A 21,545-nucleotide genomic window follows, 5' to 3' on the forward strand; every position below is an offset into this window, starting at 1 on the left:
GGCCAGCTGGTCTACAAGAGCTAGTGCCAGGGCAGGCTCCAAAGCTACAGAGAAACCCAGTCTCAAAAAACAACAACAACTACAAAAATACTCTGTGATCCACACTGGCCCGCTAAAAGTGAACTCCACCTCCAAAGTGAGGTTGGACTCTTCTGGTGGTCCCAGAGCAAAGGGTACAAACAAGTTCCCCCAACACACAGACCCACCCGTTAGGTACACACCTGTAATTGCAACACTTACAAAGTTACAAAGTTGAGGCCAGCCACAACTGCTTAGTTAGACCAGTTTGTTCTACATGAGAGTACATTTCTCACAAACAAATCCCGGTTTGTTTTGCTTTGTTTTTGAGAGGTTGTTATTTACAGGCAGGTATCCAGACTATGAGAACCCTGGCCTCAGTTCTAGTAGAAAAGCTGAGAAAGTGTGAGGCCAAAGGAAGGTGATAAATGCAAGGAAGGAGGTGTGAAGTGCTCCCACTCAAGTAAAGGTGTGCCTACTGCTAAATGGCGAGAACGTTGGAACACGCTGCCAAGTAAATACCAAGACTGCAATAGTTCACTGTGGCCATGGGGTTGAATAAACGTGGGGGCTTTTAGAGAAAGTAGATGAAATGTTCAGAGTGTGGGAGTGTTTCAGCACTCAGTTGCTCCAAGTTTGAGGCCAGCCTGGGCTACAGTGAGAGATGCTGTCTCAAGGAACAAATCAGGAAGACGGTACTGGAGAGATGACTCTGCACTTGTGGGGCAAAGGCAGGCATATCCCTGTAAATATGCAGGCTCCCCAGTGAGACCCTGCCTCAAAACACTGAAAAGCAGAACTGCACCTAAATCTGTATGTCTCTCTTCATTCCTTCCCTGCCCCTAGTCAGCATTCCAGAACCCAAACAGAGTAGGGTGTGGTACATCTTCTATCTCCCTGGTGCTGGAATTAAAGACATGTGACACCATGTGTGCCCCCCATCTGAAATGCCAGGCCCATTCTTGGTGCTGACTGGCTTCTGAACACTGAGTATAGAAACAGACACTTGCTGTTTGCCCCAGTGTCATAGACACAGCCCAGCAGCTGTGCCTGTGGTGTTGACAGATCCGGGACAGCATCTGGAAGGCGACCTTTTTGTGTTTTCAAACACTATTTACGGTGGTATGCATATGTGATGTTTGATTGGTGGCTGCACCTGCCACAGCACACTGTGGAGGTTAGAAAACTAATTGTGGGTTTGGTTCTCCCATTTTCATGTAGGTTCCAGTGACTGAACTCAGGTCATCAGGCTTGTGTGACAAGTACTTTTACCCATTGAGCCATCTCCCTGAGTCTCACCAGTGCTCCTCACCTAAGGAGCACTGGGTTCACAGATGCTGTGTGCTCCTGCGGTTTGGTTTGCATGAGTTCTGTAGATTTGAACTGAAGTCCTCACACTTTGGACTTTGGAACCCCACTTTGGAAGCCCACTAAAACATCTCCCCAGTCTAGGGGATTTATTTATTTATTCATTTACTTATGTCACTGTGGATCAAACGTAAGGCTTCATGCATGCTCAGCAAACACTGTGCCACTGAACAATATCACCAACCCCAGTTTTCATTTTAAACACACTTAGTGGACTGGAGAGTTGGCTCAGTAATTAAGAGCAATTGCCTTGCCAGGCCTAGTGACACGTATCTTAAATCCCATCACTTGGGAGGCAGAGGCAGGCAGATCTCTGTGAGATTGAGGCCAGCCTGGTCTACAAAGTGAGTTCCAGGACAGCCAGTGCAATTACACAGAGAAACCTGTTTTGAAAAACAAACAAGGGGGCTGGAGAGATGGCTCAGAGGTTAGGAACTCCGAATTCTGAGTTCAGTCCTAGCGACCAACCACATGATGGCTTACAACCATCTGTAATGAGATCTGGTGCCCTCTTCTGGTGTACAGGCATACATGCAGGCAGAACACTGTATACATAATAAATAAGTCTTTTTTTTTAAATTTTATTGATATTTATTGAACTCTACATTTTTCTCTGCTCCCCTCCCTGCCTCTCCCCTACCCTCTTCAACTCTACCCCAAGATCCCCATGCTCCCAATTTACTCAGGAGATCTTGTCTTTTTCTACTTTCTACTTCCCATGTGGATTAGATCTTTATAAGTCTCTCTTAGTGTCCACATTGTTGTCTAAATTTCTCTGGGATTGTGTTTTGTAGGCTTACTTTCTTTGCTTTATGTTTAAAAACCACCTATGAGCCGGGCGGTGGTGGCGCACGCCTTTAATCCCAGCACTCGGGAGGCAGAGGCAGGCGGATCTCTGTGAGTTTGAGTCCAGCCTGGTCTACAAGAGCTAGTTCCAGGACAGGAACCAAAAGCTACAGAGAAACCCTGTCTCGAAAAATCCAAAATAAATAAATAAATAAATAAATAAAGATAAAAACCACCTATGAGTGAGTACATGTGATAATTGTCTTTCTGTGTCTGGATTATCTCACTCAAAATAATGTTTTCTAGCTCTATCCATTTTCCTGCAAAATTCAAGCTGTCGCTATTTTTTTCTGCTGTGTAGTACTCCATTGTGTAAATGTACCACATTTTTCTTATCCATTCTTTGGTCGAGAGGCATTTAGGTTGTTTCCAGGTTCTGGCTATGACAAACAAAGCTGCTATGAACATAGTTGAGCACATGTCCTTGTGGCATGATTGACCATCCTTTGGATATATACCCAAAAGTGGTATTACTGGGTCTTGAGGAAGGTTGTTTCCTAATTTTCTGAGAAATCGCCAAACTGACATCCAAAGGGGTTGTACCAGCTTGCATTCCCATCAGCAATGCAGAAGTGTTCCCTTTTTCCCCACATCCTCTCCAGCATAAGTTGTCATCAGTGTTTTTGATCTTGGCCATTCTTACAGCTGTAAGAACAACAACAAAAAGAAAAACAAAACAAAACAAAAGGTTACCATAGTCATGGTGTCTCTTTACAGTAATAGAAACCCTAACTAAAACACAACCAACAAATAAACAACAAAAAACCAGGTATTTGTGAGCAAGACACAGTAGTAATTTGCCTATAGTTATATATCAGCTACTCAAAGGCCAAGGTGAGAGGATCACTTGGGTCCAGGAGTTTGAGCCAGTCCAGGGTAACACAATGATACTATTCTTAAGAACAATAATAGCTGTGGTGGTGGTGGTGGTGGCGCACACCTTTAATTCCAACAATCAGGAGGCAAAGACAGTTTGTGGCTAGTCTGAGCTACAGAACAAGTTCCAGGACAGCCAAGACTATACAGAGAAACCCTTTTTCAACAAACCAAAAAGAAAAGAGAAAAAATATTCATTCTAAATAAACAGGTTTAAATTTTAATGCTTATTTCATTCATTCAGGGCACTCAGTGACCATCTATCTAGACAATATTTGGCTGTGCACTTGACCTTAGCTGAAAGCTGGAGAAACGATATAGTTCCATTTGTGAATGAGAGATGCAGCCCCACCACCTTCTGGAGGGAGGCAGTGCTCATTATTGTATTCCTGTAAGTCCTCAAGAACTTATGCTTTGGTCACATCTAATCACAACTTTCTCTGTCTCTTTTTTTTTTTTTTCTGAGACAGGGCTTCTCTGCCTCCCCAGTAATGGTATCAAAGGTGTGAGCCACCCATTCCTAGCTTCTTCTTATTTTAAAATACAATTTCTAAAAACATTTATTTATTTATTATGTATACAGTGTTCTGCCTGTATGTCTGCTTGCAGGCCAGAAGAGGGCACCAGATCTTATTACAGATGGTTGTGCATTACCATGTGGTTGCTGAGAATTGAACTCAGGACCTCTGGATGAGCAGCCAGTGCTCTTAACTGCTGAACCATCTCTTCAGCCCTAAAATACAATTTTAAATAATTTTTTCTTGTCTTTAAGCTTTATAATTTTATATATGTATTGACCTGAGTGAATGTATGTCCTTTGGGCATACAAGGTCCAGAAGAGGGCATATGATTTCTGCTTTTTTTTTTTTTTTTTTTTTTTGAGACAGGGTTTCTCTGTAGCTTTGAAGCCTGTCCTGGAACTAGCTCTTGTAGACTAGGCTGGTCTCAAACTTATAGAGATCTGCCTGCCTCTGCCTCCTGAATGCTGGGATTAAAGGCGTGCGCCACCACTGCCCAGCTGAGGGCATAATGAAAGACCTCCGGAATGGGGAGACTCTCAGTCAAGTCTCAGGATAACACGACCCCCCAGGAACTCACGAGAGACCGTCCTTGCTGCAATACACGAGGTTTATTGACAAGACAGGAACCAGTGCACTGGGGCCAAAACTCATTTCCCTTACAGGGGTAGAGAGTTTGACTCGAGTAGCTGGGAGAAGGGGTAATTAAGGGAAGAAACCACAACCCAGTAATCTAAAGAGGGTAAGGTGGGTGTCATTGGAAAATTCCGAAAATACAAGTGATCACTGAAAAATTCCAAAAATACCAGTGATAATCACAAGGGGGTAACTCCCTGTTTCTCAAGATTATTCTCAAGATTATAATCTAACTTTATCTTCAGCTAGTTCCTGAAACAGAATCACTGAGCCAGCTAACCTAGATTTTTGGCTTTATTTTTCCTGCTAGAGGGGTCTGGATTTATCCGGGTCTTTCAATATGATTTCCTGTACTGGGGTAAAGAGAGTTGTAAGCTACGCAATATTCAGGGCTGGCCCCGAACCTCTGCCTTCTGAAAGAGTAGCAAGTACTCTTAACCTCTGTGCCATCTGTACAAACCTGACCAATTCATTTAAAAAAATAAGTAACAATTCTAAGGATCATTCTCAATAATTTTAGTTTTTAATTTTGTGTTTTTTGTATATATATACAACTAGTGGACAGGAATTCGCCATAGAGAGTATGGAGGAGCCAGGAATATAAATAGGTACAGAGATGCGCAGGGGTAGGAAAGGACTTAGAGTTTCTCTGGCTTTTTTGGTTTGGGACCTCTCTTGGAACCTCTCCTAATGGGTCTCTGGTCAAAAAGGAAAGTCATCTGGTTGCTTTCTGGTTTCTCTAATCTAGTAGAGACCTATTCCATTTTATTTTATTTTATTTATTTATTTTTGGTTTTTCGAGACAGGGTTTCTCTGTGGTTTTTGGAGCCTGTCCTGGAACTAGCTCTTGTAGAGCAGTCTGGTCTCGAACTCACAAAGATTCACCTGCCTCTGCCTCCCAAGTGCTGGGATTAAAGGCGTGTGCCACCACCGCCCGGCTGACCTATTCCATTTTAAAAAGGATTAGGTATGTGCCATGTATGTATGCCACAGCACAGTGCTCAGGTCAGGGGATAAATCTGTGGAGATTTTCTCCTTCCACCTTTATGTGGGTTCTGGGGTTCCAGTTTAAGGTGTCAAGCTTGCCACAGCTGAGGCAAACCCATAGCTCGAGACAGGGTATTTCCCATTTCCCAACTGCCCACAAACTTGTAGCAATCCTCCCAGTTCACGAACCTAGCATCACCAGTGCTGTGATTATTGGCATGTGCCACCACAATCAGCTCAGAATCCACGTTTCCCCAAATTACCCTTCATACTCATGGGACTGCGATTTTCCTCATGTATACACCTCATCATGTCCCTTCCTCAGTGCTTAAGAAGGCAAAGTTGGGGCTGGAGATATAGTTCAGAGGTTAAGCCCACAGGCTGCTCTTCCAGTAGGGCCTGAGTTTAATTCCCAGCAACTATATGGTGCCTCACAACCATCTGTAATGAGATTGGGTGCCCTCTTCTGACCTGAAGGCATTCATGCAGGCAGAATACTGTATACATAATAAATCTTGGGGAAAAAAGACGGCAAAGTCAGTCCTCACAGTTCTATCGCACATCTTCAAGAGTCTTTCTTTTTACTTTTTTTTTTGAGACAGGGTCTGGAACTATCTCTTGTAGACCAGGCTGGCCTCGAACTCACAGAGATCTGCCTGCCTCTGTCTCCTGAGTGCTAGGATTAAAAGCATGCACCACCACTGCCCCACTAAAATAATTTATTTTATGTACATTGGTATTTTGTCTGCACGCATCTCTGTGTGAGAGTGTCATATCTTAGAGTTACAGACAGTTGTTAGCCGCCATGTGTGTGCTAGGAATTGAACCCAGGTCCTCTGGAAGAGCAGTCAGTACTCTTAACAACTGAGCCATCATCCCTCTAGCCTCAAGGGTCTTTCACTGAGTGTTCTTTCTCACGGTCAGTGCCTCAGTTTCAGGTATGTTCGAGTTCCCCGTCCTTTCTGACTGCATTCTATTCACTCCCCACCCACCCCACCTCTCTTTCAGGGTTTCTCTGTGTAGCCCTGGCTGTCCTGGAACTCACCCTGTACACCAGGCTGGCCTCAAACTCAAGAGATCTGCCTGCCTCTGCGATTAAAGGCAGGTGACACCACGGCCAGGCTACCTATACTCAGACTTGGTCACTTAGAGCTCCAAGATCATAGAGGATGATGTTCACGTTCCTAGTACAGTCAGTCTGTTAATAATTCAAGTTCAGCCTTCATGTAGACCATCATTCATCAAATATTTACTGAGCCCGTGAAGACAAAACGTCCTGTTCCCTACACCGAGGATACACCTATGAATAAAAACACCAGGTTGTGGCGAAAACTACAAAGAAACCATCGGGTTGGTGTGTGATTGGCGGTTCAGTCAGGGACGGGTTTTCTGGAAAACTTTGAAGTGACGAATTTGAGAGCGCCTTGCCTCGCGTGCGAGTAAGATAAGGAAGATAATCTCGAGGTCACGGGAGCAGCAGGCAACAGGCCGAGGAAGTGGTTCGAGAGACATTAATGAGCGCTCGGAGGTGTGTGAAGCCGAAGCTCCGAGCTAGACTGGGGCTCGATTTCCAAGGCGGACGCGGCCCCGGGTGTAGCAGGGCTGTGGGGACTGAACATTAGCGGCACAACGCACTGCACACCCGAGACCGCTTCCTCTAGGAGTGACACAGAATCTCCTCGGGGCTGTTGACCGCCTAACGATCGGACGCAGGAAGCCCGGGAAAGTCAGATGCAGAGCTCACGAAGAGCTGCGACTGGAACTCGGTCCCGAAAGGCGGGCGGAAGAGGCAGGTAGAGCCTCATGTTGTGGGGGGCTAACAGCGTGCTGCGCAGGCGTACATCTGCTCTTCCAACTAGTCCGTTAGGGCTCCGGTGCCTAGAAGGGGCGTGGCCGGGCCTCGCCGCCGGAAGGGGGTTGGCTGGGCGGGGTTAGGAGGAGGAGGTGGCATCTGCGCGCGCGCGCGCGCGCGGGTGCGAACGGGAAACGCCGCGAGGGCCAGGTCGGGCGGTGGAGACGACGGACGGTGACCATGGCCGCGGCAGCGGGCGGCGGTCCGGGAGCGGCAGCAGGCGCCGTGGGTGCAGGGGGTGCGGCGGCGGCCTCGGGCCTGGCCGTGTACCGGCGGAAGGACGGGGGCCCTGCCAGCAAGTTTTGGGAAAGCCCGGATACGGTGTCCCAGCTGGATTCGGTGCGAGTCTGGCTGGGCAAGCACTACAAGAAGGTGGGTCCGCGCGCGCCCGTGGGGACCGAGGAGCCACGCGACGGGGGCTGGTGATGGCTGCGGGCCTCGCGAGTCTCGGGCCACCCCTCCCCCCTCCCCCGCGCGCCACGAGGGACAACAAAGGCTGGCTCGGCTCTCGCCACGCCCCCGCGGGCGGCTGTAGACACGCGGCGGGACGGGCCTTTGCTGCTGGCTCTCTCGAGCCCACACACTCGCGTGGGAAGCCCCAGCTCGCACGCTTCTTCTGTGCAGAAGCAGCGGGAGCTGGGCAGAGTCGCAGGGCGTGTGTCTCTGGTCTTTTGTTAGCTGCCTTAGGTGTGTGAACAAAGAGCATAAAAGACTGAGCCGAGCGTGGTAGAAGCAGCTTGAAGTTTTGTTTAGACACCAATTTCTAAGCGGTTCGGTAATTAAGGGCTTGCTATCCAGGGTCCATTCGCTAAGGAACCTTGGATGATTGGCCTTGCGAGTTAATGTAGATTTAAACCCTGCAATAGGCTTGATACAGGACAAAGTGATGGATTTTCAGTTTATTGTACTTTTTGTGATATGTAAAGATGTGAGTACAAAAGTTAACGCCTTTCAGCGAGAACTCCGTTCATATCTGTTTTCTTTGTAATGTTTATTTTTTTGACAAACCTCCCGTGTTTCTCCTATTTTCGAATGTGCATTCTGCTGAGTAAGTTGTTTAACAAAGTTGTGATTTAACCCTTTGTTAATTTTTTTTTTTAAATTACATCTATCTATTTTGGTGGGGTGCATCCCGCTGCTATGTGGATGTCAACTTAAGCGAAGTGATTCTCTCACACCAAATTGGTCCAGGAATTGAACTTAGGTGGTCAGTCTTGGTGGTCAGTGCCCTTTATCTTACCGGCCCCAGTTATAGGTATAGTAAAATTGCCCCACTGTGTCAGTGTTGAAGAATGACTCCAAAACACTTCCTCTTCTTCAGCAGTGTTTTCCCCATCGAGACCCCAGGATGGGTTTGAGATTTGTTCTCGATCATAGTTAATGTTTAACTGTATCATCCTTAATAGTTCCTGAATAAGTTTTTGTCAAATGAATGAAATATTAACCTAGCACCTAGGGATTTAAATCATTTTGTAGTGTTCATTTAGCAAGGGTTAGGTCCAGGGTTTGAACCCCAGCACCTCATGAAAGCTGGTACTGGTGGCTCACATCTGCAATCCTTTGGGAGGTAGAAGCATGAAGATCCGAAGTTCAAGGTTTTCCTCTCTTGAGCTCGAAGCTCAAGGCAAGCCGGGGCTACCAATATGAGATACTATCTCAGAAGAGTTAAAAAAACAAAACCAAAAATCTAGTTCCTGACCTGTTGGCTTGGGGTCCGCAGCTTGGTGGGTGAACTGTTGGTGTTTGACAGGGATCTTGGGTGTTTTGAGAAGTGACTGTGCTTGTAAGACTTTATTTAAAGGCAGAAGTAAATAGTGTGCTTGGTGTACACTAAAGCATTTCTCTGTCTCCTCCCCTCTTCGGGGTCTCACTGTGTAGCCTTGGCTGTCCTCGAACTTGCTCTGTAGACCAGGCTGGCCTCGAACTCACAGAGATCCTCCTGCTTGTCTCCCTAGTTCTGGATGCTGGAATTAGAGGCGTGCACCACTACCCTGGACTCACTAAGCATTTCTGTTGTATTTAAGAAAGCATTTAGAACATATAAATTTAAAGTTTATTTAATTGTGTATGTGACCTTCATGTGGGTGTCCACAGAAGCCAGAAGAGGCATCTGACTCTTTGGAATTAGGTAAAGGCAGTTGTAAGCTACATATGATACAGGTGCTGGGAACTCAGCTCTGGTCCTTTGGAAAAGCAGCAAACACTCTTATCTGCTGAGCCATCTCCAGCACCAGACTGAAATTTAAGTCTCAGCAATTAATATGAAACAAATGAGATATTGAAGGTCTCTTTCGAGGCCATCCTGGCCTACATAAGACTTCAGAAAAACAAAAGATCCAAAATCAGTATAGCTCAGAAGCCCCAGAACTCTGTGGCCTCTGGTCTTCAATTCCTTCCTGATCCTTCTTCCATTTCTAGAGTTGTGGGATTATGAGGATGAGACTCAAATATTTTTTTTTAATTTATTTTTGGTTGATAAGTGAGTGTTTTGCTTGCATACATGCCAAAGTGTGCCAGATAATTTGGACCGTCTGGAACTAGAGTTGGCAACTAGTGTGAGCTCAACTAATGTGAGCTGGGAATCAAACCTGGATACCCTGGAAGAGCAGCCATGCTTTTAAATGCTGAGCCTTCTCTCTCCCCAGCCCTATCAAAGGTTTTGCATTTAATTCATTAACTATGCTTTCCTTGTCATGAAACTACCTTGTCTCTACTGCTGGTTTGTTGTTTTTTGTGTGAGTGTTTATGGGCGCTTTTCCTGCATGTATGTGTGTGTGTACCACCTGCATGCCTGGTATCCTCAGAGGTCAGGAGAAGGGGCATGGGATCTCCTGAGACTGGAGCTAGATGTTTCTGAACTGCCATGTAGGTTCTGGTAAAAGCACCTAGTCTTGACTGCTGAACCATCTCTTCAGCATACATTATCTGCTTTAAAGAATACACATACAGGCCAGGTGGTGGTGGTGCACGCAGCATTCTGAAAGCAGAGGCAGGTGGATCTCTGAGTTCCAGGACAGCCAGGACTACAAAAAGAAACTGTCTCAAGAAAAGAAAATAAATAAGTTTTAAAATTATGCACATGTATGTTTTTTATGATTATGATCTTTGCCGTGGAGAATGTGTTTCATACACCTAAAATTTGGTGTCGTGCCATTACTTAATAGGTAATAAGAGGTAAAGTAGCTTTCCCTCCAGTATCAGCTGTAGCCGTGTTTGAATCCCTGTCTTTTTCTTGTAGTATGTTCATGCAGATGCTCCTACCAATAAAGCGCTGGCTGGACTGGTGGTACAGCTTCTTCAGTTCCAAGAAGATGCCTTTGGGAAGCATGTCACCAACCCGGCTTTCACCAAACTACCTGTAAGTACATGAGTACATGTTTCATAGGATCTTCAGCTTCTTCTGTGTGGTTTTTTTTTTTTTTTTTTGCTTTTATTTTTGAGACAGGTTTTCTCTGTATATCAGCCATGGCTCATGTCCTGGGACTTGTTTTGTGTAGACTAGGCTGGCCTCAAAATCAATCTACCTGGCTCTGCCTCCTGAGAGCTAGGAGTAAAGGTGTGTGTCGTACTGTGGGCTCAGTTTCTGTACTTTGAAGTGTCACTTGTGGCTGATTTCCCTTGCTATTGTGATTGGGGTAGGGGTGGACACAACAGCTATACAGAGAAGTGTTTGTTTTTGATACAGCTCTGGAACTGCCCCTGTATGGGAGGCTAGCTGGTCCTTTTGCCTTCACTTCCATGAGCTGGGATTACAGGCATGTTCTGTTATCCTCAGCTTAGTGGTAGAATTTGTGCCTGCTGTGTCATTTAATGTGTAATGTGTTTTAGACTCTGCAACAAATGTGAAGACTCAATATTTTTGTGTTATGATTGTCATAGTCTCTGCTGTGCTGTATATAGTGATACTTGTCTGTTAAGACTCTTGTGACAAGAGTATATATATATATATATATATATTTTTTTTTTTAATTTTATGTACATTGGTGTAAAGGTGTCAGATCTCTTGGAACTGGTGTTACAGACAGTTGTGAGCTGCAATGTGAGTGTCAGGAATTGAACCAGGTCCTCTGGAAGAGCAGCCAGTACTCTTAACTGAAATTTCTCTCTAGCCCCACGTGGGTTTTTTGATTTTGTTTTGTTTTGATTTCTGAGATAGGGTTTCTCTGTAGTTTGGAGCTTGCTGACCTTGAACAGAGATCCACCTGCCTCTGCCTCCTGAGTGCTGGGATTAAAGGCGTGTACCACCACTTTTTTTAAATTAAAAAAATTTAAATACCTGGGCAGTTGGTGCCATATACCTTTAATCCCAGCACCTCAGAGACAGGCAAGAAGATCTCTGAGCTTGAGACCAGCCTGATCTACAGAGTAAGTTCCAGGACAGCTAAGGCTACACAGAGAAATAAATAAAAAAATCAAGAAAAAAAATTTAAGTTTAATTTATTAATTAGTGTGTGATTGTATGTGTGCTGGCTCATGCCTGCCATAGCATGCTTGTGAAGGTCAGGACAACTTTCAGGAATTGGTTCTTCTACCATGTGGGTAACAGGGACCAAACTCGGGTCATCCATATTGGTAGAAGACTCCTTGACCTGTGGTCCTCTCTCCCACACAAAATAAGTAAATAAATGTATAAAAGGGAAATAATTAACAGGATGCCTGTCCTGAACAGTCAGATACGTGAAGTGCAGAGCCAGAGGAAAAGTGCTTATTCGGGATTGAAGATCATTTTCTTTCTGGTTTTTTGAACTTAGGGCTTTGGCAAATTCTGTAATAATCTTGTTTGACTGACTCAGACTAAAGGTCAGTATATAGTTTTATACCTCTTTTTTGCACTTTTTTTAATTTTTTTTTTTTTTTTTGGAAAACAAGCTATCTTTTTTCATTTTAGATACCAATCCCAGTTCCCACTCCCTCCCCTCCTCGCATTCCCACCACCTTCCCCAGTTTTATACTTTTCAGATCATATCGGGACAGAGAGATAATGACGAAGCAGTTGGTGTGCACCCTGAGTTGTTTGTCTGGAACCTGTGTGGTGGAAGGAAGACAAGCTCCCTCACATTGTCTTATGTACACACTTCTGCCGTGTACTTCTCTACTGTACCCACACACGGACCAAATCTATGCACAATAGTTTTGTTTTGTTTTGTCTTTTCAGACAGGGTCTTTCTGCACAGCCTTGGCTGTCCTGGAACTCATTATGTTGACCAGCATGTCCTCAAACTCATAGTCACCTGCCTTTGCCTCCTGAGTGCTAGGAATAAAGGCATACACTACCACTTGTGGCTTATAAATGTAAATTTAATTTTTTTTTAATCATTATTATTATTATTTTTTTTTGAGACAGTTTCTTTCTGTAGTCCTGCCTGTCTTGGAAACTCACTCTGTAGACCAGGCTGGTTTTGCCTCTGTTTCCCAAGTGCTGGAGTTAAAATTTTGTGTTACCCATTCCCAGCTAATAAAAATTTTTAAAAAGACTTCATTTTTAATTTTTATCTACATGTCTGTTTGTGTTTCTGTGTGGGTATGCACGTAGTACACTTGCAAACATGCAGGCAAAACACCCATACGCAAATTAATAATTATGTAGTATAATTTCTCAAATGTTTTTTTTTTTTTTTTGGTATTTCGAGACAGGGTTTCTCTGTGGCTTTGGAGCCTGTCCTGGAACTAGCTCTTGTAGACCAGGCTGGTCTCGAACTCACAGAGATCCGCCTGCCTCTGCCTCCCAAGTGCTGGGATTAAAGGCGTGCGCCACCACCGCCCGGCTCTCAAATGTTTTATGATTTAGAGTAAGATCTGCATAAAGTTCATTTTGTTTTATATTTTTATTTTTGAGATAGGATCTTTAGCTCTGGCTGTTCTAGAACAAAGTTTTTTTTTTTTTTATATTTATTTATTTATTATGTATACAATATTCTGTCTGTGTGTATGCCTGAAGGCCAGAAGAGGGCGCCAGACCTCTTTACAGATGGTTGTGAGCCACCATGTGGTTGCTGGGAATTGAACTCAGGACCTTTGGGAGAGCAGGCAATGCTCTTAACCACTGAGCCATCTCTCCAGCCCCCTAGAACAAAGTTTTTTGTTTTCTTTTTTAAAGTCTGGTATAGAGATGTGGGCCTTTAATCCCAGCACTTGGGAGGCAGAGACTGGTGGATCTCTGAATTCAGGGCCAGCCTGCCTGGTCTACATAGTGAGTTCCAGGATAGCCAGAGTTGCGTAGTAAGACCTTGTCTCGGGAACAAACAAGAAAGGTTTTTATTTTCAGATGATTCCCATTCTTTCTTATCCCTAATATAAGTGTCATCCAAAGTGTCATAATCCAAAATGACATTACAAGGGACTGTAGACATGGGGTTTTTAAATTCTGGGAACTAAACCATCATATACTAAAAGGGTTTAGGGATTAGAGAATATTTTTAGTCATAAACTATAATTAAAAATAATTCATGGCTTAGTGCCAGTAGGACCAGATGTATTTCTCTTCCTCTCAAAATAGAATGTAGCATTTTCTCAAATGAAAGAGATTGTTCTGGTTTGCAATACTGTAGAAGAAAATCGGTTGAGAAAGACAAGTACAAAACAAAGACATTTTTGTTGTAGTTTTGTTTTTTTGAGGTAGGTTTTACTGTGTACCATGCTGGCCTCCTATTGGTCTTCCTTCCTCTGGCTCCTGAGTCTGGGATTAAAGGGTTTGTCATGCGCTACCACCACCAGCTATTTATTTATTTTAAAAAATTTTTAAATTATTTTGTGTATATGGGTCTGTCTGAGTGCAGGTTTGTGTGTTTTAGCGCAGGGCTTCTAGAAATTAGGAGAGCCTTAGATCTTCTAGAATTGGTGTCATAGATAGTTGTGAGCCACCATGTGAGTGTAGGTAATTTAACTACGTCCTCTGCAAAAGTAAAAGTGCTGAGCCATCTCTCCAGCCCAGTAAATGTAATTTTTTTATGGGGGGAGGTTCCAAGACAGGGTTTCGAGATGGCTGTGTAACAGCTCCGACAGTCATGAAACTCACTTTTTAGACCAGGCAGGCCTCGAATTCATAGAAACCTGCCTGCCTCTGTCTCCTGTGTGCTGGGATTAAAGCCATGTACTACCACGCCCGGCTTCAGTAAATATAATTTTAAAACTTGGAGGGGAAGTCTTGTTTAGCTTGATGTTGTGGTTCATTCTTCTGGATTCAGTAAGGATGAATTCAATGGGATGGTAGAAGGAAGATTAAAGGTTAAAGTCAGTCTCAGCTGCATTGCTCATTAGAGGCCAGCATGGGCTAAAGGAGACCCCGATTTAAAAAAAGAAGTAGCTGGGAGGTCGGGGCACGCATCTTTAATCCTAGCACTCTTGGCAGAGGCAGGAAGATAACTGAGTTTGAGGCCAAGCCTGGTCTACAGAGTGATTTCCAGGACAGGCAGTGCGACACAGAAAAACTGTCTTGAAAACACACACTCAAAATAAATAAGTAAGTAAATAAATAAATAAAAAATAGCCAGGCGGTGGTGGCGCACACCTTTAATCCCAGCACTCGGGAGGCAGAGACAGGTGGATCTCTGTGAGTTCGAGGCCAGCCTGGTCTAGAAGAGCTAGTTCCAGGACAGGAACCAAAAGCTACGGAGAAACCCTGTCTCGAAAAATCCAATAAATGAATGAATGAATGAATGAATGAATGAATGAATGAATGAATAAATAAATAAATAAATAAATAAATGTTGTGAGTCAGACCTGGTGGTTGAAGCATATAATCTGGGTGACTGAGGAGGCTGACGTAAAAGTTTAAGGTTGCCTAGGCTCAGGGTGAGGTTAAGGTTAGCCAGGGTACCTGAGAACCTGGATAAGAAAGGAGGCCTGGCAGTGTATTTTTTTTTAACATATAGGAGTCCTTTAGTTGAATTTCAAGTATAAAATGAATGGTTGGATGAGAACTTTATTTTCCTCTTGTGCAATTTGTCATCTTTAGGCAAAATGTTTTATGGATTTCAAAGCTGGAGGCACCTTGTGTCACATTCTTGGGGCTGCTTACAAGTACAAAAATGAACAGGGGTGGTAAGTTTTTTAAAAATTTATTTGCATGTTTTAATGTGATATTACTTGATGTGAAATCATATTCCCTTGTGTATAGAGAATTCCGTAAGAATATTGTTAATGACAAGGTAAGGTTTGTTTTAAAAAATCAATTTTCTGTATTTAATTTTTTTTTGTATTTAATTTTTTTTAAGTCTTGTTTCTCAAGAATGTAGTTTCAGCCAGGTGTGGTGGTGTACCCTTTTCATACCAACACTTGGACTAAAGGCAGGCAGATCTCTGTGAGTCTCTAACCTTTTCAGACACCACAAAGAGCTCACTTTCATTTTCTTACATTCAAGAAAAATTACAACTCTTTATTAGGTAAATAATAAATATTTAGTGTTTGTAGTACTGGGAGATGAATGTAAAATTTTGTGTGTATGTACATAATAATGTATGTGCAGAGACCAACTGTGGAGTGGGCATTCTCCATTCACTTTTATGTGTTGGAGTTGGAACTCAGGTTGCCAGGCTTGAGGAGCAAGTACTGTACCTACTGAGCTATCTTGCTGGCCCCTCTTGTTTAAATTTTTGGAGTCCTATTATAAACATAACCAGTATTTCTTAGCTTCTTTTTTTGTTTTCTTTCTTTTTTGTTTTTTTTTTTTGTTTTTTTTTTTGTTTTTTTAGAGACAGGGTTTATCTGTAGCTGGAACTAGCTCTTGTAGACCAGGCTGGCCTCGAACTCACAGAGATGCACCCGTCTCTGCCTCCTGAATGCTGGGATTAAAAGCGTGTACCACCACTGCCTGGCTATTCCTTAGTTTCTTTTCTGTCTTTCATTTTTTTTCAGGGGGTTTTGAGACAGGGTTTCTCTGTGTAGCTTTGTAGCCTGTCCTGCCATTCACTCTGTATACCAGGCTGGCCTCGAACTCACAGAGATCTGCTTGCTTCTGCCTCCTGAGTGCTGGGATTAAAGGTGTGCACCACTACTTCCCAGCTCATCCATGTTTTGATTCTGGGTAAAAATCTTTGTGTTCTATGGAGATGACTACAGTTGAAGACCACAGTGCTGGTGTGTGCTCTGTCTCTCTGTCTCTGTCTCTCTCTGTTGTGTGTGTTTAGTGGTTTGGCGTTTCGTTTGAGACAGATTCTTACTGTATAGTCCTGTCTGGCCCAGAGCTCCTCCCTGTGTACACTAGGCTGACCTTAAACTCAAAAGAAACCAGCCTACTTCTGTCTCCAGAGTACTGGAATTAAAGGCATACACCTCCATACCCTGCCTGTGCTGGCTTTTTATCATCAACCTCTAGGTTGTGGTGATTAGGCGAACAGGCCTGCTTTTCGTCCTTCCCGGCTTCCGCACATCTAGCTTAACACCTGAAATAACAACACACAGATTGTATTCATTTAAACACTGCCTGGCCCATTATATCTAGCCTCTTCTTGGCTCTCACATCTTGATTAACCCATTTTTAATAATCTGTGTAGCATCATGAAGTGGTGGCTTACCGGGAAGGATTCTAGCCTTGTCCCTCTCGGGTCTGAGGGTCGGAGAATCATGGTGACTGCCTCACTTCCCTTCTTCCCAGCACTCTGTTCTGTCTACTCCACCTATCTAAACTGCTGTCCTATCAAAGGCCAAGCCAGTTTCTTTATTAACCAATGAAATTAACACATAGACAGAAGACCCTCCTCCATCACTAGGTCACTTTTATGGTATAATTTCTGTTTCCGTTAGATGATTCCCCTTCCCACCTGTCTACCCCTGTATGTAATAACCCATCTGGACTATTGTCAACAGGACTGCAGTAGAAATGAGTGCAGCTATTGCACTGACATGTCACTTCATATACCCAGGAATGACATGTCTATCTGTGTTTTATGGTTTGGGTAATTTTAAGTTTTCGAGAAGCCATACAAAAAATTTTGCTTGTTGGTTTTGTCTTCTTTTTCTTTTTTGGTCAGTCTGATATAAGCTAGAGTTATCTGAGAGGAAGGAACCTTAATTGAGAAAATACCCCTATTTTATTGGCCTATAGCAAACCTGTAGAACATTTTCTTTATTCATCCCTTAGCAGGGGAATCTAGGGGTGACAAAGGATAAGAAAGTAAGCTGAGCAAGCCACAAGAAATAAGCTATTGCCTGCACTCCCCTGTTATCTCTGTTACCGTTCTTCTTGTCTTTGCTTCTCTGATTTTGGACTGTAACCCCTTGAACCAAATAAAAATAAAACATACACTGTTTAAATTGCTGAGCTCACTTGTTTCTCACACACTCTCTCCTTCTTTCTCTTTTCCTTTTCACTACTTGGACCTCTACCTAGAGTTTTGAGCATACTTGCCAAGTGCTTTACAGCTAAGCTACACCCCCAGCCCATTCTGCTTAAATTTTTTTTCTTAAAAAATCTTGTTTAGGGCTGGAGAGATGGCTCAGTGGTTAAGAGCACTGCTTGCTCTTCCAAAGCTCCTGAGTTCAATTCCCAGCAACCACGTGGTGGCTCACAACCATCTGTGGTGAGTTCTGGTGCCCTCTCCTGACCTGCAGGCGTACACACAGACAGAATATTGTATACATAATAAATAAATAAATATTAAAAAAAAATCTTGTTTATTTTGTTTGTTTTTTGAGATAGGGTTTCTCTGTTTCACAGCCCCGTTTGTCCTGGAACTTTTCTGTAGACCAGACAGACTTATGACTTGGAGAACTTGCCTGCCCCTCCTTCTCTTGTGAACCAGTATACCTGACTTAAAAATGTTTTTAAACACCGTCTCACTATGTTGCTAGACAGACAGACATAGTTTCACTAAGTTGCTAGACAGACAGACAGGCAGGCCTTGAGTTTATATCACGATGCCTCTGTCTTCTTGAGAAGTCAGGATGTAGTCCTGAGCCACTAGGTTTAGCCTCATTAACATTTCTTCCAATGAATTAAGAGTTCTGTTTCTCCATTATCCTATTATCATTATTTATTTTCTTTTATAGTCTTTGTAACTAAGATGATGTAGTTTGATTCTGTTGCTGTGTGTCTTGGTTACTGTTAGTTACTGTGAAGAGACTCTATGACCAAGGCAACCATTACTTTTTTATTCATTTTTTTAAAAAGATTCATTCATTCATTCGTTTATTTATTATGTATACAGTATTTTGTCTGCAGTATGCGTGCAGGCCAGAAGAGGGCACCAGATCTCATTACAGATGGTTATGAGCTACATGGTTGCTGGCATTGAACTCAGTACCTCTGAATAGCAGTCAGGGCTCTTAACCACTGAGCCATCTCTCAGGCAACCAAGGCAACCATTATAAAGTTTTTAATTTCGGGACATGTATGATTATTATGGTGGGAAGCTAGAGCAGTAGCTGTGATCTTTTCATCCTGATCCTCAAGCAACTGACAGAAAGACAATGAGCCGGTGTAGGCTTTTGAAAGCTCAAAGCCTGCTCCTAGGGACACCCTCTTCACCAAGTACTTCCTAATCCTCCGAAATACTTGACTGAGGACAAGAATTCCCATTCAACCACTGCACTGATTAAATACTCTGACTAGAATGGGTTTGAAAAAGGTTTATTTGGGCTACACTTCCAAGTCACAGTCCATTACTGAAGGTATTTAGTACAGGAACTCATGCAGTCCCCCCCCATCAATCTAAAAATTTCTCACAGTCATGGCCACAATGGGTGCTGGGAATTGAACCCTGGTCCTCTGGAAGAGCAGTCAGTGCTCTTAACTGCTGAGCCATTTCTCCAGCCCCCACATGGTGACTTTTGAGGCCAGCTTGAAACACATGAAATTTGTCTCTAGAAAAATAGTTCTCTAGGGCTGGAGAGATGGCTCAGAGGTTAAGGGCATTGCCTGCTCTTCCAAAGGTCCTGAGTTCAATTCCCAGCAACCACATGGTGGCTCACAACCATCTGTAATACTCTCTTCTGGTCTGCAGGCATACACACAGACAGAATATTGTATACATAATAAATAAATATAAAAAAATAGTTCTCTAGATTACCCTCATGTTTCTATGAGGAATGGTGGCCCGAGGGTTGCCTCTCTAGCACTAAGAGAGTTGTGAAGAATGTATGTGTTAAATGGCATAATTAAATGCTTTCTCAATTAGCATAGGCTTCAAAATGCAATCTGACAAGGATTCAAACTGTCTAATTCTCAAATTTGTACCTGTAGTTGATTTTTTTGTTTTGTTTTGTTTTTTTCGAGACAGGGTTTCTCTGTAGCTTTTGGAGCGCGTCCTGGAACTAGCTTTTGTAGACCAGGCTGGCCTTGAACTCACAGAGATCTGCCTGCCTCTGCCTCCCAAGTGCTGGGATTAAAGGCCTGCGCCACCATTGTGCCTGTACCACTGTAGGCTGTTTCTGTAGTTGAAAGTGACTTTCAGTGGCTTAGGTATGACAGACCCCTCTCTCCACACTTTATTTCCTGACGTTAAACCCTTTGATGATGGGTTTTTTAAGTTCATAGTTTATCGTTATCATAAAAGTTTTTTTTACTGATTTTTGATCTCGCCACTCACCTACTCAGTAAGTTTGTGTTTTGTCTTAAAAAGACTGACTACAGAAGTCTTTGCATGGATCTGCTTTTAGGGTAACTGATTCATGGGCTCAGGATGTTGTCTGTGAGGACTCTTCCATTGTTGAGTCCTGCATTTACTTTTCCCTATGTGCTGGAGATGCATATGTGACCATGTTTTAGAATTTGCTAGTACACTTTAGAATATAATTTAACATGGTTTATTGATGCATAAAATTTTTATTTTTCATGTATATGTATTTAATTTTTGGTTATGTATGTATGTGTGTATGTCTAGGTGTGTGTATATGTGAGTGTAGGTGTCAACGGAGGCCAGAAGAAGGCACCAAATCCTTTGGAGCTGGATTTAGAGGCAGTTGTGAACCCCCTGATGTGGGTGCTTAGCTAGGGTTGAGAGTTTGGCATAGCTTTCATCTTCATTTGCAGAGTCATGAACAGTTTCTCTGACTTGCACACGTGTATGACACCCGTTTGTGTGTGTTGTACTTTCTGTCTTAAAATTCCGTCCCCCTTTTTTTGTGAGTTTTTTGTTGTTGTTATTGTTTGTTTTTTTGTAGTACTGGCTGTTCTGAAACTTGATGTGTAGACTAGATTGGCCTGGAACTCACAGAGATTCACTTGCCTCTGCCTCCTGATTGCTGGGATTAAAGGCGTGCGCTGCCTTGCTTGGCAGCACAATAACTAAACATTTTTACTTTTGTCTGTGTGCATGGGCATGTGCACCACCCATGTAGAGGTGTAGAGGTCAGAGAATAACTTTTGGAGTCAGTTTTCCTACCATGTAGGTACTAGGGATGGCTTTGAGTTTGTCAGCCTTGTCATCTGCTGCAGAAACGTCATGCCAGCCTTGAACAAAGTCACTTTTAAGCATATATCGTATAAGTAAACTTCCTTTATCCTTATATTGGATGGTTCCCTTTTCTTAAATCTGAGCTGCCGTTATTTTACATTTCTTCCATTGTGGTGTTTGTGTTTGAACCCAACACCTTCTTTATGTTAAGCAAACATTCAATCACAAGCTGTGTCCCCAGCCTGGTGAACATCTTTTTGTATCATGTAATATAGCTTAGACTGAAGGAAAATAGGAATAGCATTGGTAATTCATTTTGACTGGTGTATCACTCTTTTTTTTTAAAATTTTTTTAATTTAATTAATTAATTTATTTATTTTTTGTTTTTCGAGACAGGGTTTCTCTGTGGTTTTGGAGCCTGTCCTGGAACTAGCTCTTGTAGACCAGGCTGGTCTCGAACTCACAGAGATCCGCCTGCCTCTGCCTCCTGAGTGCTGGGATTAAAGGCGTGCGCCACCACCACCCGGCTGGCGTATCACTCTTAAAAAATTTCAGTAATTTTTTAAACTTTGTATGTATCTGTGTATGTGTGTGTGTGAGTAGAGGTCCGAGTGTGTGTATGAGTGGAGGTCCTAGTGGTGTGTGTGTATGAGTGTGAGTGGAGGTCCTAGTGTGTGTGTGTATGAGTGGAGGTCCGAGTGTGTGTGTGTGTGTGTGTGTGTGTGTATGAGTGGAGGTCTGAGTGTGTGTGTGTGTATGAGTGGAGGTCCGATTGTGTGTGAGTGGAGGTTCGAGTGTGTGTGTGAATGAGTGGCGGTCTGAGTGTGTGTGCGTGCGTGTGTATATGTGTGTATGAGTGGAGGTCCGAGTGTGTGTGTGTGTGTGTGTGTTTGAGTATGAGTGGAGATCTGAGGACAAATTTTGGAGTCTGTTCTCCCACTGTGTGAGTTCTGTGGATCGAATTCTGGTCATCGGGATTGAAGGCAGGTGCCTTTACTCACTGAGCCATCTTACCAGCCCAAAGTATTGTCTATTGTGATATTGATAGTGTGTATTCTCATAGTACTGAGAGACTATCTTCATATACTTTATACAGTGCTAGCTTAGTTTC

General features: G+C 43.3%; 1 protein-coding gene and 1 non-coding gene across 2 annotated transcripts in view; one reads left to right on the forward strand and one right to left on the reverse strand.

Moving 5' to 3' along the window:
• Positions 1–963: 963 nt before the first annotated feature.
• Positions 964–1,095, reverse strand: LOC130874016 (small nucleolar RNA SNORA43). Its single transcript, XR_009057066.1, has one exon. It is a non-coding gene; the product is annotated as a small nucleolar RNA SNORA43 (small nucleolar RNA).
• Positions 1,096–7,221: 6,126 nt separating this feature from the next.
• Smarcc1 (SWI/SNF related, matrix associated, actin dependent regulator of chromatin subfamily c member 1) overlaps positions 7,222–21,545 on the forward strand; it is a 113,054-nt gene continuing 98,730 nt past the window's right edge. The window contains exons 1-3 of the mRNA XM_057767246.1: positions 7,222–7,473; positions 10,340–10,459; positions 15,056–15,141. Coding sequence (XP_057623229.1) covers positions 7,282–7,473; positions 10,340–10,459; positions 15,056–15,141 — 398 coding nt within the window. The 5' untranslated portion in view covers positions 7,222–7,281. The remainder of the gene's footprint in view (positions 7,474–10,339; positions 10,460–15,055; positions 15,142–21,545) is intronic.

Source organism: Chionomys nivalis, chromosome 4 (assembly GCF_950005125.1).
Source record: "Chionomys nivalis chromosome 4, mChiNiv1.1, whole genome shotgun sequence".
Taxonomy (NCBI): Eukaryota; Metazoa; Chordata; class Mammalia; order Rodentia; family Cricetidae; genus Chionomys; species Chionomys nivalis.